Genomic DNA, 14,400 nt, shown 5'->3' with positions numbered 1-14,400 from the left:
GATTTTCTCCGAGCGGGGTTTTTACAAAGCTCCGTATTTTCAGAGGGTTTTTTTTTTTTTTTTTGGCATTTTAGTTAAGCCCTTTTAACTTGTGAGTCAGGCTATGGCGTATACACCTGGTATTGTAACACACTTTACAGAAATAAAAATGCATACACGTATGTCTGAAGGAAATGTCTATTCAGCCTACCAAGGTTCAACAGAGAATGAATACGCAAAACATTTATGCCTTTGTTTGAATTTACTTTAAGTAGATATTACCTCCTACATGCAGACATAAACACTTAAGAGATTTGTTAATAAAATGGCAACATTAGTAAGATATTATTATTAAAATCTTGAATAATATGTAACATGTCCTTGCTGGAATATTGTTAACTTCAGCTGCAGGAACTGCAATGCCAAAATTGAATAGTCTATCTCAAAATAGAGTCAAAGTAATATTTAAGACTGCATTAGTCATAACCCTCTTTTATAAGCCATAACTTATTTATTTTTCCTTTCCAAATTAATTTGTGTTTGCCTATACATTCAGTTATAATTAGCAGTACAGTTCAGCTGTTTGGCTAAGTTAGACTATAACCTGCAGCAGATGGACAGTTTGATTGACAGGAAACTGAGGGAGTTTTTTTTTAAGACTTACAGTACTTAGCTGTCTGGCTGGAGGAAGTCTGTTTATTCGGATTATTATTGAAGTCTGTGTGTCACGCTGTCTTGTTTTGTGGCTTTGACTTTGTAGAGTTCTATATACTGAACGGAAATAAATGTTCTTCAGCACTTCTCTACTGACGTTTATCTCCCTGTAGCAGTAAATTAACTTCTTTTATACTCTCTCTCTCTCTCTCTCTTTCTCTCTCTCTCTCTCTCTCTCACACACACACATACACACAAACTCTTTTCTCTGTCTGTTTCACTGTTATATATATATGTGTGTGTGTGTGTGTGTGTGTGTGTGTGTGTGTGAATTTTGTGAAATTTTAAGAAAGAAAGAAAGAAAGAAAGAAAGAAAGAAAGAAAGAAAGAAAGGGGATAAAGTCTGAGTAAACTTTCTTTCTCCTCACCTAAATCATCCAGTCTGTCCTGCACATTGGGGTCAGTATTTTTTCTGAGAGGATGATAGAGGGGTGGCGGTAGAGGGAATTCACTCTGAAACAAAGACTTTCTTTACCAGCCTGGACCTCACAGCTCATTACACACAGTCTACTGTTCTCATTTTAACTTAGGATTGGTTTAGGATTGGTTTACTCCTGGATTCTCCCTTGGGGTGCTCTGGTCTGTCTGTTGCTCTTCCGTAGTTTTCAACTGTGCTCACTATTTTGAATTTAGACCTGCTCACTTCCTGGCTCTGACCCTGTCTTCGGAGTAACCTTTGACTGTGTCTGCTAATAACTTGTCTGCTCAGTCAAGCATGCATTGTCAAACAGACAAAATATTGATTCAACAAATCGTTATTTTAGTTTAAAAAATATCCCTCTGAATTAAAAATACACTTCATTTCTTTACAGAATGATAAAGAAAAGGTTGGGGTTTTTTTTTTGGTTTTTCTTTTAAAGTCTGAGGTACAGATGTCATTATTCGGCTGATAAGGCAGGCTTTATAAAAATCATCTTATTAAACATCTTCCCTACTAGAAAGACTTTAACAGCAATAATAAGAAGGGGGGAAATCAATGAGAATCTTTCTGAGTTCATTTCCACAGCCTTATCTTGCACTACACCCACACGAGTCCCATCGCCCAGTGTAATGGGAATATCCTTTGAGTTTCCCAGGCTGTGAATATGCCAAGTTATCTAATTACACTGACCTAACAGTCATGACCCGCTTCTCAATACTCAGGTTTTTTTTTTCTTTTCTTTTTTTTTCTGTCATAGTCTGCCTCTTTTACTTGCTCCTCTTGACGCAGCAGAAAGGAGGTGGAAGTATGGAGGAGATTAAGTGTAAAACCTGATATTTAAATTCTCACAGGTAGTGTTCTCAGTTCAGGCAGGGGCTGCCGCTGGGTGAATCTAAAAAAAGTGTAACTCTCAAATAGGACTTACTCGTAAAGTCACAGAGACGTGTCAAAGTATGATCTGTTTTCATTCCTTGAGAGGTTAGACATTAAAGAAGTGCATAGCATTGTTAAACGTACAATATAGTCCAAGTTGCCCTGTGTTTTTTGTTTTGGTTTTGTTTGTTTGTTTGTTTTTGTCGAGGATCATATTCATGTCTTATTCATGTTTATGTAAGCTGTATCAAAACATTTAAGATGCAATATTATATGAATTGAATAATCTATTATATATCAGGTCTAACATCATACAATTTTCTAATGAGGTTCAACAATTGGAAACATCAGTTTTTTCCTTGTTTTTACTCACCTTGACCATCTCTGTTTTTCTCCTGCAGTACTACAAAGGCACTAGGTCTTCCCCACAACCGGAGGGAGCTGTTTGCGAGTCCAATTTTGCCCAGAGTTCCTCTGCCCCCTCAAACCATGCCAGGCCCTCCACAGGAAGGTACAACAGGTATGTTAATTTGTCCCCACTATGTTTCCATGGCTGAAATGAAATATTGCTTTCATTTCCAGAAATGATTGTTTTGCAGTGGGTGATGTGCTTTACTGCGAGATATGTGATGATAATGATTATCTTAATGATATACCACCAAGACTGGTTTGGTTAGCCTCACATTCATCCACAGAGAGGCACTCAAGAGAGAAATTGAATTATCTCCATCATGGCACTGCCAATGATAATTGTAGATTTATAGAACGCTAAAAAGAGTTATTGTAATTATAATTGGTGATAAACACGTTAGTATGCGTTTCTGGAACGGCGGCGAACACTCAGCAAATGAGATGGAGATCGAGATAAATCGAACTCCGGCCACATGTAATCTAGTTTATAAAGCCGAGTGCTGTATTGCAATGAGCTTTCGGTGCAGAGTTGGGCATTGTTGAGGGTTTTTTTTTCTGCTTTTCTTTCTGATGCTGCAAAGCCTAAATCTTTCTCTTTCGGTTAGAATCCAGCCCCCTCTCACTAAAACACAAAAGAATAACATCGAGTGAAAGTCTTTCCGCCGCTGAGCTCATTCAGAGGCAGTTGTGTAAATTATTCTTGGTTCTTTAAGTGCGTTTCTTCTATACAGCTGATTCAACCATGTCATGCTATTGTTACTTATTCGTGGAGATGTTAGTGTCAGAGTTGGAATGAGTGATGATTTGGAGTAACTGTTCAGACTAGCTCTGTATACTCTTAACTTGTCCTTTTGAAAATTGACCCAGCGTTCTTCTTGTCTGTGGGCTAAATGACATGTATGGCTGTATACTTATATAATATGCTTGATCCTGTTGTGTGTGTGTGTGTGTGTGTGTGTGTGTGTGTGTATTTGTTTGTTTGTTTGTGAATAGGAAGATTTGCCTGCATTCGTAATCATGTGAGCTGGCGCATTGGTCTCAGTTGAACCTAAATCTGTTTAATCCCTTTCTCCCCTTTACTTTTTAAACCTTTCGCCTCAACAAACATGTTCATTGCTCCCTCCCTCCCCTTTTTGTTTGCGGCTCAGCTCAGTCAAGTCTTACTTGTTTTTGCGCTGGCTTCTAATTTGTTTGCTTACTGTGTATACCCCTTTTCAGCACATATGTCTTCAAAGGTTTAGTCTGCCCAGGAAGGGAAGGAAGGCATTTTAATATGCACCACATCACAGTCTGACTGGATACCGAACGAGGCAGCACTCCTTATTCAATGCACCGTTTTATGGTGACACACACACAAAAATACATATTGCTTGTTGCAGATCCAATAACTCAATTAATGTAGACGTTAATGTGCACTAGTTTTTGTTTTTTTTTTGGCGATATACGCGCACTAAGATTTTTAGCCATGAACAGAGCAGCAGCAGCGGAAGCGTGTGAAGATGTATTTACCTGGAGGACTTTTTAGTTTTTTTTTTGTTTTGGGCATTTCTGTGCTTTGTCAAAATCACTGTGAGAAAGAAAAGAGAAAATAGAATGAAGGAGAGGGTGAGCGTGAGAAGGAGAGAGAAAGAAAAAAAAATCTCTACCAAAGAATCGTTCGATCTCTGTCTGTCTGAGAGACATGTCAACACCTTGGCACTGTGGGACGTAAAGCACACCTTGTGGAAAAGGAGAGAAAGAGAGAGGGAGGAAGGAAGAAAGTCAAGGCTAAGAGGACTTAGTGACAAAGGAAGACTGGTTTAATTGAGTGGAGAATTGGCCCTATCCTTCTCGTCTGTGTGGAATGCCTAAGAGAATGATTGGTTCGATAGCCTGCCTGGCGTGGTTTCCTTGTGTGTGTGTGTGTGTGTGTGTGTGTGTGTGTGTGTGTGTGTGTGTGTGTGTGTGTGTGAGTGTGTGTGTGTGTGTGTGTGTGTGCAGCTAGGGCTTGTATCATGGTAGGCATCTGACTGTGGCCATTATGTTTGTGGTTGAGACTGTTGTGTTAAAAATGCTGATTCACAGTTTTGTCCACCACAGACAGACTAATAAGACAGTTGAGGACGTGTCAGAGGGAAACAAAATCCTTCTTCCCCTAGCCTTGATTTTACTTCAACCCCAATGCTGTTCATTTTTGCCCAATACACGACCCTTTCAAAAATAACTTTACTCATTTGCATTTTAAGAAAGCAATTTTACTCAAGTCAATAGTTGTCAGTCCAAATGAATGTAATCATTTTGTCTTTATGAAGAGATCAGTCTTGAGATGCAGATTTTACTCTAAACGGGGGTGATGTGACAGTCATGAAAAATTGATGTATCGATGAAAACAGAAAATTTCTTTCCTAAATTTCGATTTGCACTAGGAGTGGATGTGTGACACGCAGTCCAGACCACAGGAGCAGAGGAGCCCTCAGAGTGACTCCACGGAGGACCCCACCCATTCCCAGAGGGCGGCTCAATCCGATTGGAGGGTCAAAGGATTCTGGCCCCGCCTACCAACACCTTCAGGAAATGGAGACAGCAGAACGAGATCTTGATTCAGTAAGAGGGTAAGTCATCATGTCAATATTTCACCTGTGTGTTTGTATGTGTGTCTAGTCTTCCACTCCACTGGGCACAGATGTTTGTCTGGCAACTGATATAAGGGAATTTAATTAGATCCATCTCACTTTTCAGCTATTGGTAATTTCATTGGAAAACTCCATTCTCATAAAGTGTCTATATCTGAGCATATCAATCTTTTAGAGGTTATATTCACCTGTGGTCAGCAAAAATGTTAATATGCTGCATACATAACATTGCAATAAGCATTTATAACATTTTGATTATATGTTACATCACATGCATTATCCTATGCGTTGTGATATTTGGAATTTGGTATTTGGAATTATTATTTTTTTTCTTTTAGAGGGAGTCAATTTCAAGTTTGTTGTGATAGGCAAACATAACATCAGCCAAAATCATTTGAAATTTTCAGTGCAGTGCTTGGGTGGGGTTATTATTCACAACTTTTCATGCAACTTCAACCATACAATTTAGTATGAATTTGACACATCTCATTCATGTTTGATGATTTCATATGAAAATTCATGAGACCCGGATCTTATCTTAATCCGCTACATCAGACACTCACAAAAAATTAAAAGGCATTGTCCCCATAGTGTCTACATTATGCTACTAATTCAGAGTAACTCAGGGTCCAGGCCACTGAGGCAGGCTAAAGCCATGACACAAGCATAAACTAATACTGCTTTTAGGTGTGGTATGTTTTTTAGAATCAGTGCAGTTGTAAGAGGTAGTGAGGACAGGACAGACTGTGTAGCCCATCTGTCTGTCACCATCAGCCCAGCTCTGATTTATGGATCCACCTGTAATCTTTAAACAAGACACCCAAGTCCAAAGGCACAGGCTGCTTCCTCTCTTTCTCTCTAAAAATAGCTCTGCAGCTTATGTAGAGCAGTACCTCAGCAAACTCTATGTCTTTGATTTGATTTTAAAAGAACATATCGCAGACATGTTCCCTATTCTCTGTAGAACTCTCTCTCTCTCTCTCTCTCTCTCTCTCTCTCTCACTCTCTCACTGTCTCTCTCTCTCTCTCTCACTCTCTCTCTCTCTCTCTCTCTCTCTCTGTCTCTCTCGCTCTCTCTGTCTCTCTCTCTCTCTCTCTCTCTCTCTTTCTCTCTTCTTTCCACTGCTATTTTCTCTGAATCTACAGTTTTTAGAATGCTGTAAAAAAAAAAGCTCATACCTAAATGATCTGTACTGAAAATGCAATTACCTGGTGAAGAGGAAAGCTGCAGTAATATGTGTGTGTGTTGGTGTGTGTTTCTTATAAAGCCTTCCACAACCTGTGTGTCTGAAAGCCTATTGTTAACGGTTGTCCTATTTTGTGTATAGTATCTCTTCATGTCTTTGTGTGTCCAAGACAACAATTCACACACATATTGTCTCTGTTTTTAATAATAGCTCTGTAGCCAAGCATGGCATGGGAAACATAGCAGAAGCAAGGGTTAGTCTCTAATTGCAAAACTGTCAAAGCCAATTAAGCAGGCACTGATGTTTCAATACAAGGGTCAGACTCCAATGATACAGAATGGTTGATGTTATAGCCCTGGCTGTCCGTGCAGCTCCCCTGGCTGATTCAATCTGATCGCGTTAGCACCAGGCTGCTATGACAGAGGACGAACCTGACTGATCATCCTTATGGCGTGAGACAGCATGCTCATCTCACCTTAAATCACAAAGTTAACCATGGCCAGGATGCCAAGGGCTGACCTATTTCCAGACTTACAGACTGCAACAAGAGTAGACCTCCCAGCCCCACCACCCGAAGAAGGAGCAGGCGTTACCATGGAAACAGGCTCTGATAGAGTTGGGTGGGGAGATGCGGAATGAGAAAGGGAAGTAGGGAGAGAAGGATGGAGAAAGAGTCACAGAAAATGAGAGTGTGTGTGTGTGTGTGAGAGAGAGAGAGAGAGAGAGAGAGAGAGAGGGAGCGGTGAGGAGCAAGATAGAGGTAGAGGGAGACAGAAAGAGTGGTGGAAGAAGAGAAGAAAAGGCAGCGATGACTTCGAACTATTTTGCATTAGACAGCTTTGGGAAAAAAAAAAAAAAAAAGGAAAGAAAAAGGAAAAAAAAAAAAAAAAAAAAGATCCTCTGCTTGCAAAATCTTCTCTGTCTCATTCTTTGGCTGTCAGAATTCTGTGCCTGTTATCTCTCCAAAATGACTCACGCAGCGTGTGCTTCCTGCTCTGTAATGGTGTTGACAGTATTTTATTGATAAGCATTCCTGTTAGATTTCGTCGGGGCGTATTTGCATTCCTATGAGTACAGTCACACACTCAAAATTCAGGAATGATATGTGATTTCCATTGAAGCTCCTCATGTCACCCTGCTGGCGGGGATTTAAATGTAACGTTCGACTTTCCCCACAATGACCTGGTCTATCTCCTGTGAACATGGTTGCTTTCACTTGAATGGATTTGCGAGACAAGGTCACCTTTAAAAAAAACACGGTATTGAAGCCTGACCTTTGACACTTCTGTTCCATTAAAAAAGCCTGAATGATTTCCCGGTAGTGCTCGGTTCTCTCCCACTTAAATGAACTGAAAAAATTGACAGAAAATGCTTTGAAATATTACTCAAAGCTAAAATTTTCTCTGCAGCTATTCACGATTGCTGCATATATATGTATATATTTCCATAGAGATAAATGCATAAAAAAAACTAAAATAACATATGAAAACATCATTTGAAAGTGCCCGTGCCAAACTAGGCTTTAAGATATTTAAGGAATCTGCACTCTCAGCTCATGGTTGAGAAGTCTTTTTTTTGTGTGTATTTGCTTCATTTGTTTGACTGGAACCAATATTTCACATTAATGATTGTTTCATGTACCTGCTTCAGCAGTTCACCCAAAAAAAAAAAAAGGATCGCTCCAGAAGTGGTGATGTGTCCTCATTTGTAACTATCTCTGCAGCTGCACTTGTGATTCTTTTGGGACTAGTTTGCTGTTAGAGGCCCTCAGGGGGCTTTTGGTGGTATTGATTAAACTGATTGCCTCCTATCTAGGAAAATTTTTGGCCAGTTCCATCTGCTTTAAACCAATTCAATTGAAGATGTAGTTAAATTCAGAATCACCAATGGTGTAAACCCCTTCATATAGCTGAGGTAGATAGTTGAGCTGGTGATATCTACTTCAACGACAGACCTTCTGCCTGTTTAAATATGCCTCAGTGCTCTTTTTACTCTTTTTGGGCTCTTTCCTAAACCTTTTTTTTTGGGAGGGCGAGTGTAATCAGTGGCTTAAGAGCCCCTTGACAGTAGCTTAAATCTCTGATTAGGCTATCAGAAATAAAAGTGACTCAACGTTAAATATTGATGGGACGAGAGAACTGGGCTTTTGTTGGGGATTATGAATTATTGCACAAAGATAATGAGCCGCGGGCGTAATCTCAATCGCTCTCTGATTGAGATATAAGCGTGTCTCCTCGCCCGTTTCACTCCGGTATGAGAGAACATCTCTATCTCTCCAGCATATGGTAAAGAAACTTAAAATGTCCTTATAAACTCACCAAAACAATATATAATACAATATTTTAGGGTAGAGAAGCAGGCCACCACCACAATAATGAACAGGAGTGAGCGAATGAGTGAGTGAATGAATGAATGAATGAATGAATGAAGGAATGAATGAATAAAGGAAGTTTTAAGTATGCTGAACAAACGGGAGAAGTGTCAAACATCATTTCCAAGGACACCTGACAGCTTCATATGAATTTGCATGAAATCAATATTCCTAACGCGGTTAGTTTTGTAACGTATCTCTGTTCCCCAGTGCCATATAAATAAGTGTACCTTCTGAGCTCAGCTTTACTGCTTTACAATCTGACCAAGTTGCTGATTTAGTCTTTCTGTTCGGGGTTTACAAAGAGAAATGTGTCAAACTCTCAGTGTGCATTTTCTCACTTTGTCTGCCTTTTCTGCCTGCGTTTGCTCTTTCATTCACTTTGAACCCTTTGAGAACCATCAGAACAACACTGCTGAGTTAGGATTGTAAGTGATGTTAATGTGCTCAGAGATTTGAATGCCTTAGAAGATAAATGTTACAATATAAATACATGTAAGATCAAAAAGGAAACCTGGGTGCCTGCGCATTAACAACAATCGGTATTACTGAAAAAACGTGATCATTTCATCCTTTCTCTGTTTTTCTCTCATTCTCTCTTCAGGCAGGCCGTCCGGCCAAGCACAGACCTGAGACAGGATTCCTTTCACAATATGCAACCCTCCCAGGGCTCAGTGTCTGGGACCAGTAGGGCTGAGACGCAGTTTAGCCATTTGGATCCCCAATCTCCCAGTGCAATTAGGGCTCTCTCTAACCTCCCAAACCAGTTCTCCACGACACCCTACCGTACTGGTTCCATTCCTATCATTCCCTCTTTTCACGGACACCAGGACGAGCCTTTCTGTATGCAAACCACTGCCTCCACCAGGAGCGTCCCCAGCCACACCCCTACAGAAAGAGTATTGGATGTTTCTCCTGTCAATCAGCAGCTTACTCCTTCCAGCAAGGCCACAGAACAAAATGAGGTGGCTCAGCTCTTGGACGAAGCTCAGGAGCAGCTCAGGGCATTGGCTCATGCCCAGAGGAAGCAGGATGACACTTATGGCAACAACCTACAACAGGCAAGAGAGACTGTATGTATCCTGCTGTCCAGTCCGAGTGGTCTAGGCGGCATTGCCTCAAACGGACCGACTGAGACGCAGTTAGTGAGCCCTAGAGACACACAAAAAGACTATACGCAGCCAGGCCAATGAGAGCACTGGGTCGATGTGTCTGGACCAATAACAAACCTCCCTTTGTGTCTTAAAAGCAAGACTGCAGTTGTGTTTCTGTCAAAAAAAACTGGATTCTGTGGAAGCTTAACAACATATGAACTACGAAGACTTGAAGACTTGATGTTGTGTATAAAGTATGGGGGAATGACAGTCTAAAAATCAAAAGATAAATTATTTATATGCATTTATTTAATGAGAAGCTTCTACTTAGAAAAAAAAAGATACCAAATAGTCTGTCATCTCCACAGTGTTTTTAATTGTAAAATATATATATATACATAAAATATATATATGGATATGAATATATGAAATTAAAAAGGTGACTAAGTCCAAAAGATAAGAAATATGAGAATGATTTAAACTTCTTTCTTGTACCAATGTCTCCATACTATTCAGGCCTGGGGCACAGTTGTGAGAACATTGCTCTCTCTCTCTCTCTCTCACTCTCTCTCTCTCTCTCTCTCTCTCCCCCCTTATGCTTTGGTTTTCTACCTGAGCCAATGTCGATTGACCCATAATTTCGCAGGCTGCTACAGCATCAGAGCCTAACATCACCTTCTGACCCACCCTCAAAACTCCCTGCCAAGGAATACTTCTGTTTTGGCCTTGGAAACTGTGCATTGACACTTCATTGGACATTCAGATATAGGAAAAAGAAAAAAAAAAAAGAAAAGAAAAGAAACTCTGAAAAATTAACAATACGAGGCAGGGGATATCCACACAAGGAACGCTGCCTCCAGACTTCAGGTGGAAAAAATGAATGTGGATTAGTAGGCTGTTTGGGTTTTTCGTTTTCTTTTTCTTTTTTGTACTTACAGTAGTTGTGATTTCTTCTCTGCTGGGTTACAATTTTTGGAGATATTTGCCAGTTTAGCACCACGTGTTAACCGTCATTGAACCACCACTGAGCACCACTGTTAACACAGAAACACACCTACTCTCTTTCTCTTCGGACGCTCTGGGGAAAGACAGAGCATGGAAAGACTTAAAAAAGAGAACAGAGAATGTAGACTGAACTGAGGAGTTTCTGTGTTTTCTTTCTGTTTGGTTTTTTTTTTTTGTTTGTTTGTTTTTTGCTAAATTACCTGCTGCTTTGTGAGTAGGGGAGGAGCAGCAGGAGGGAACAATCACAAAAACATGTCTATGTGGTACCTTTCTGGACTGGGACAAACAAACAACAACAACAACAACAACAAAAAAAAATCCTGTTCTGAATTTACAGCCAAATGTTTAAAAAAGAAAGGGGAAAAAAAGGAAAAGAAAATACTGATCATGAAACTTTTTTGGTGAAGCTGTTTTGTTTGGTTTCTTTTGTTTGCCCCCTTTGCCCCTAAACCCAGAGGGGGAAAAAAGTGTGCATGCCAATAGTATTTGATCAGCAAAGGGTTGCACCATGAGGTCTCAGGCTGTTCTTGAGTTTGAACACAGAACTGGGGAACTTTATCGTAACGCTTTGTATGCTGGGTGTGGTTTTTCCACCAAAAAAAAAAAAAAAAAAAACCTTACGATGCATCACTACAAATTATAAAACGTGACAGGACAAAAATGACAATGTATTAAGCGCTTGAGGCTTAATGTGGACAGAGAAGAGTAGAGTTTTGAAAAGGGAACAATGCTTTTCGCTGTGTCCCTTCAAAGTCTCTTGAGGAGTGGAAGTATTCTCTTGAGAAACCCAGTCCTGTTAAGAAAAGCAGTATGTCATAATCAAAGACTCTATGTCTGAATCAGAAAATATTAACAAAGTTCTGTCCATTACTGATCAAAAGTGTGAGAATGAGAATAAGGAATGATTTTTTTTTTCCCCAGAAAAACAGTTGGGCTGTGCTTTATGTGTTCTCCCAAGTATGACTAAGAGAATTAGCTGTCCATCATGCATTTTTTTCTGAGAATAAAGTCTTCTCTCTTCTCATCTTCATCTGACATTCAAGTTAAGACAAGTTAGACAAAAAAAAAAGAACAGAAAAACAACAACAAATTTGTCAAAATGATCATGGAGTTCATGTTGGTTGTCTTATGGTCTGCTTTTCCCCACTGTGTCCCTCATTGTGAACCTGCTTGCTCGGAAGTTTCCTCGTGCCCCATATCGTGGATTTGTCCACATGTATCTGTTTGTATGTTGGAATGAGGTTGAGTTCTGGTGTTGAGTGGTCACCACAACAATCAGTTTGAATCGTAGTTCTGATCACATTCACAAATTATTATCGGCCCAAACCCAAGAGGCCCGTTTTCCTGTTCCAAAGTCAGATCAAATGCGTGAGTCTTCTCTTGGCTAGGAGAGGAAAAGTAAAACTATGAGGCTGTAGCTGTAAAGTAAATGAATAAAGCCTATTGTTCCACTCTTTGCCTCTCACATAAGCTAGCATCAAAGTGTTGCTGAGTGAACTACATGTTTGCCAGTTCTTCACATTGAAAACAGATGATGGAACATCATAATTTGCCACAAAGGTGGAAGAGGCGAGGGGAGAGAAAAAAAGAGTGAAATCGCCAGTTTTCCAGTGGAAATGATATTTTTACAGGTGTGAGCGCAGTGACTGGAGTTGGCGGCAGGTTGAGAAAATCTGCACTTCAGGAGAATAATTCAGCAAAGCTAATTTCCATTTGAAAAGCACTGTATGTCGTTTTTTTTTTTTCTTTAAGTTTATTTGACAGGGTGCAGTGAAGCAGAAGGCAGGACTTAATCCCTGGTGGAGATTTTGAACTTGTGAACGAATAAACCTCTTTTCAAAGCATGCAGCCATTGACAAAGCCTCTTCCCTTCGTTCCACCTTCACCAGTTTCCATGTCAACAGGCTTTGCACTGTTACACTACCCCTCATCCAAACAAACAGACAGTTCTCTCTGATTGTTCTCCTCTTTCATTCTCTTTCTTTGTCTTCTCTCTCTTTTTTCCCTCGATACTGTTCCAACTTATGTGCAATCAAATCCGTAACCACAGCCGCAAGGGTACGGTTTATATGAAAAGGATTAAAAACATGATTGCATATGTGGACGTTTCCCTCTCTTACACATAGCTATAGTCATATTTATTGGCCGAAGTCATAGGTTATGCTTAGAATCTTAAGTTGGATAATTAATCTTACAATATGTTTAAAGAGCAATGGAATTTTTGTTTTGTAATTAGCAGGTCTGGAAGGTGTGAGGTAAACGGTGGGCGTTTGGATAAATCGAACATTCTCGTTAGTAACGGACCATGTTTCACGTATCTAGGCAATATTAGTCATAGACGACGCCACACTCAGAAAATGTGGTACTTTTTAACTTTACATGTCCTATTGTGGAATGTCACAGATGCGATGTGACCTCAGAGCAGACAGGACGTACAGATATGAGATATTAACAAAGATATTAATATACATATGAAGACCTGCACATTAACACTAAAGAAGAGAAATCAAACTATAGGCATGGCTGTCTTAACTCCATTTTTTCCTGCGTAGCTCTAAATGACATAGGAAGCAATTCATGAAATAAAAGACAGCAGGTATGAACATGGACATGGTGTCTTTGATTATGACTACCCCCTTCTGTGTTTCAAACTCAGGAACAGCCACATGGTTGTGTGAAACACTCTTGAGAACTATGATACGGAGCTGAGTCATGTACGGTCTGAATTGCGACAGTGACTGGCTACATTTTGCTCATTCTTGCCAATGATGAGACATGTTTAGCTTAGCCCCACGTCTCCAAAATGATACAGTGGCTTTTTATTTTATTTTATTTTTTTAATTTTTCAATAAAGATGAGTCTTAAGTGTTGAATGTTATTTGTGTGAATGTATTTGTATCATATACACAAACACTTCGTCAAAATCCTTTTTCTAATTGTGGTGTGTGATTGAATTCATTGGTAGACTGTTATGTATGTAAGCAGTCCAGAAAATACCTCCTGTCAGCTACAAAAAATGGTGACACAGATAGAGAGGAAGAAGAAAAAGCACTGTGAGAGAGAGAGAGAGAGAGAGAGAGGGAAAGGAAGAATGGATAAAGAGTAAAGAGATGTTCTGGCACCTGCATCTCCACTTTAGAGAAATGATCCGTTTCACTGGCAGAGCAGTATCATTTGTGAGGAACTGGAAACTCAACCACAGCCGAGTCAATACATCACCTAGGAAAGCACAACAGGGAGACGGCCTCCTCCCAGGGCAGACATTTGTGCCATAAACGTTCATCCTCTACAAATGTACTGGTTCCAGAAAAGATTCACAGCATCTCAGACACTAAGACTGTTGTGTCTTGCTGTTATGGTGTTATCCTTGGTTTTGTTTATACTCCAGGCAATTGGGAAATGTTCTTCATATAAATTTTGTGGAGTGATCCATTTTCAATATCAATGTAAACTGGCCACTGATTTAAAAACGACCTTCATGCTGAAATAAACACCAACAGAGAGACAATCACATCATGTATACCAGTACATTATATAAAGCACTATCACAGTTGCTTGGCTCATAGACATTTAACAGTGAGCAGCGACTTAGGCAGACTATAAATACAATGCTGAAAACGGTGCTAGTGCTAGTGATCTACACAGCAATCACTCCTTTTTTCAAATGTCTTAAATGTTTTTCCCCAACTTTCCTGCCAACAAAGGGTTATGACGAGATTAGCCTGTCGCGTGG

General features: G+C 39.9%; 1 protein-coding gene across 1 annotated transcript in view; it reads left to right on the top strand.

Annotated features, from left to right (window-relative positions):
- nrg3a (neuregulin 3a) overlaps positions 1-9,761 on the top strand; it is a 229,491-nt gene extending 219,730 nt beyond the window's left edge. The window contains exons 8-10 of the mRNA XM_030772994.1: positions 2,389-2,507; positions 4,804-4,989; positions 9,173-9,761. Of these exons, the coding sequence (XP_030628854.1) occupies positions 2,389-2,507; positions 4,804-4,989; positions 9,173-9,761 (894 nt within the window). The remainder of the gene's footprint in view (positions 1-2,388; positions 2,508-4,803; positions 4,990-9,172) is intronic.
- Positions 9,762-14,400: the final 4,639 nt, after the last annotated feature.

Source organism: Chanos chanos, chromosome 4 (genome assembly GCF_902362185.1).
Source record: "Chanos chanos chromosome 4, fChaCha1.1, whole genome shotgun sequence".
In the NCBI taxonomy this organism is placed as follows: Eukaryota; Metazoa; Chordata; class Actinopteri; order Gonorynchiformes; family Chanidae; genus Chanos; species Chanos chanos.
This window is presented reverse-complemented; position numbering and strand designations above follow the sequence as displayed.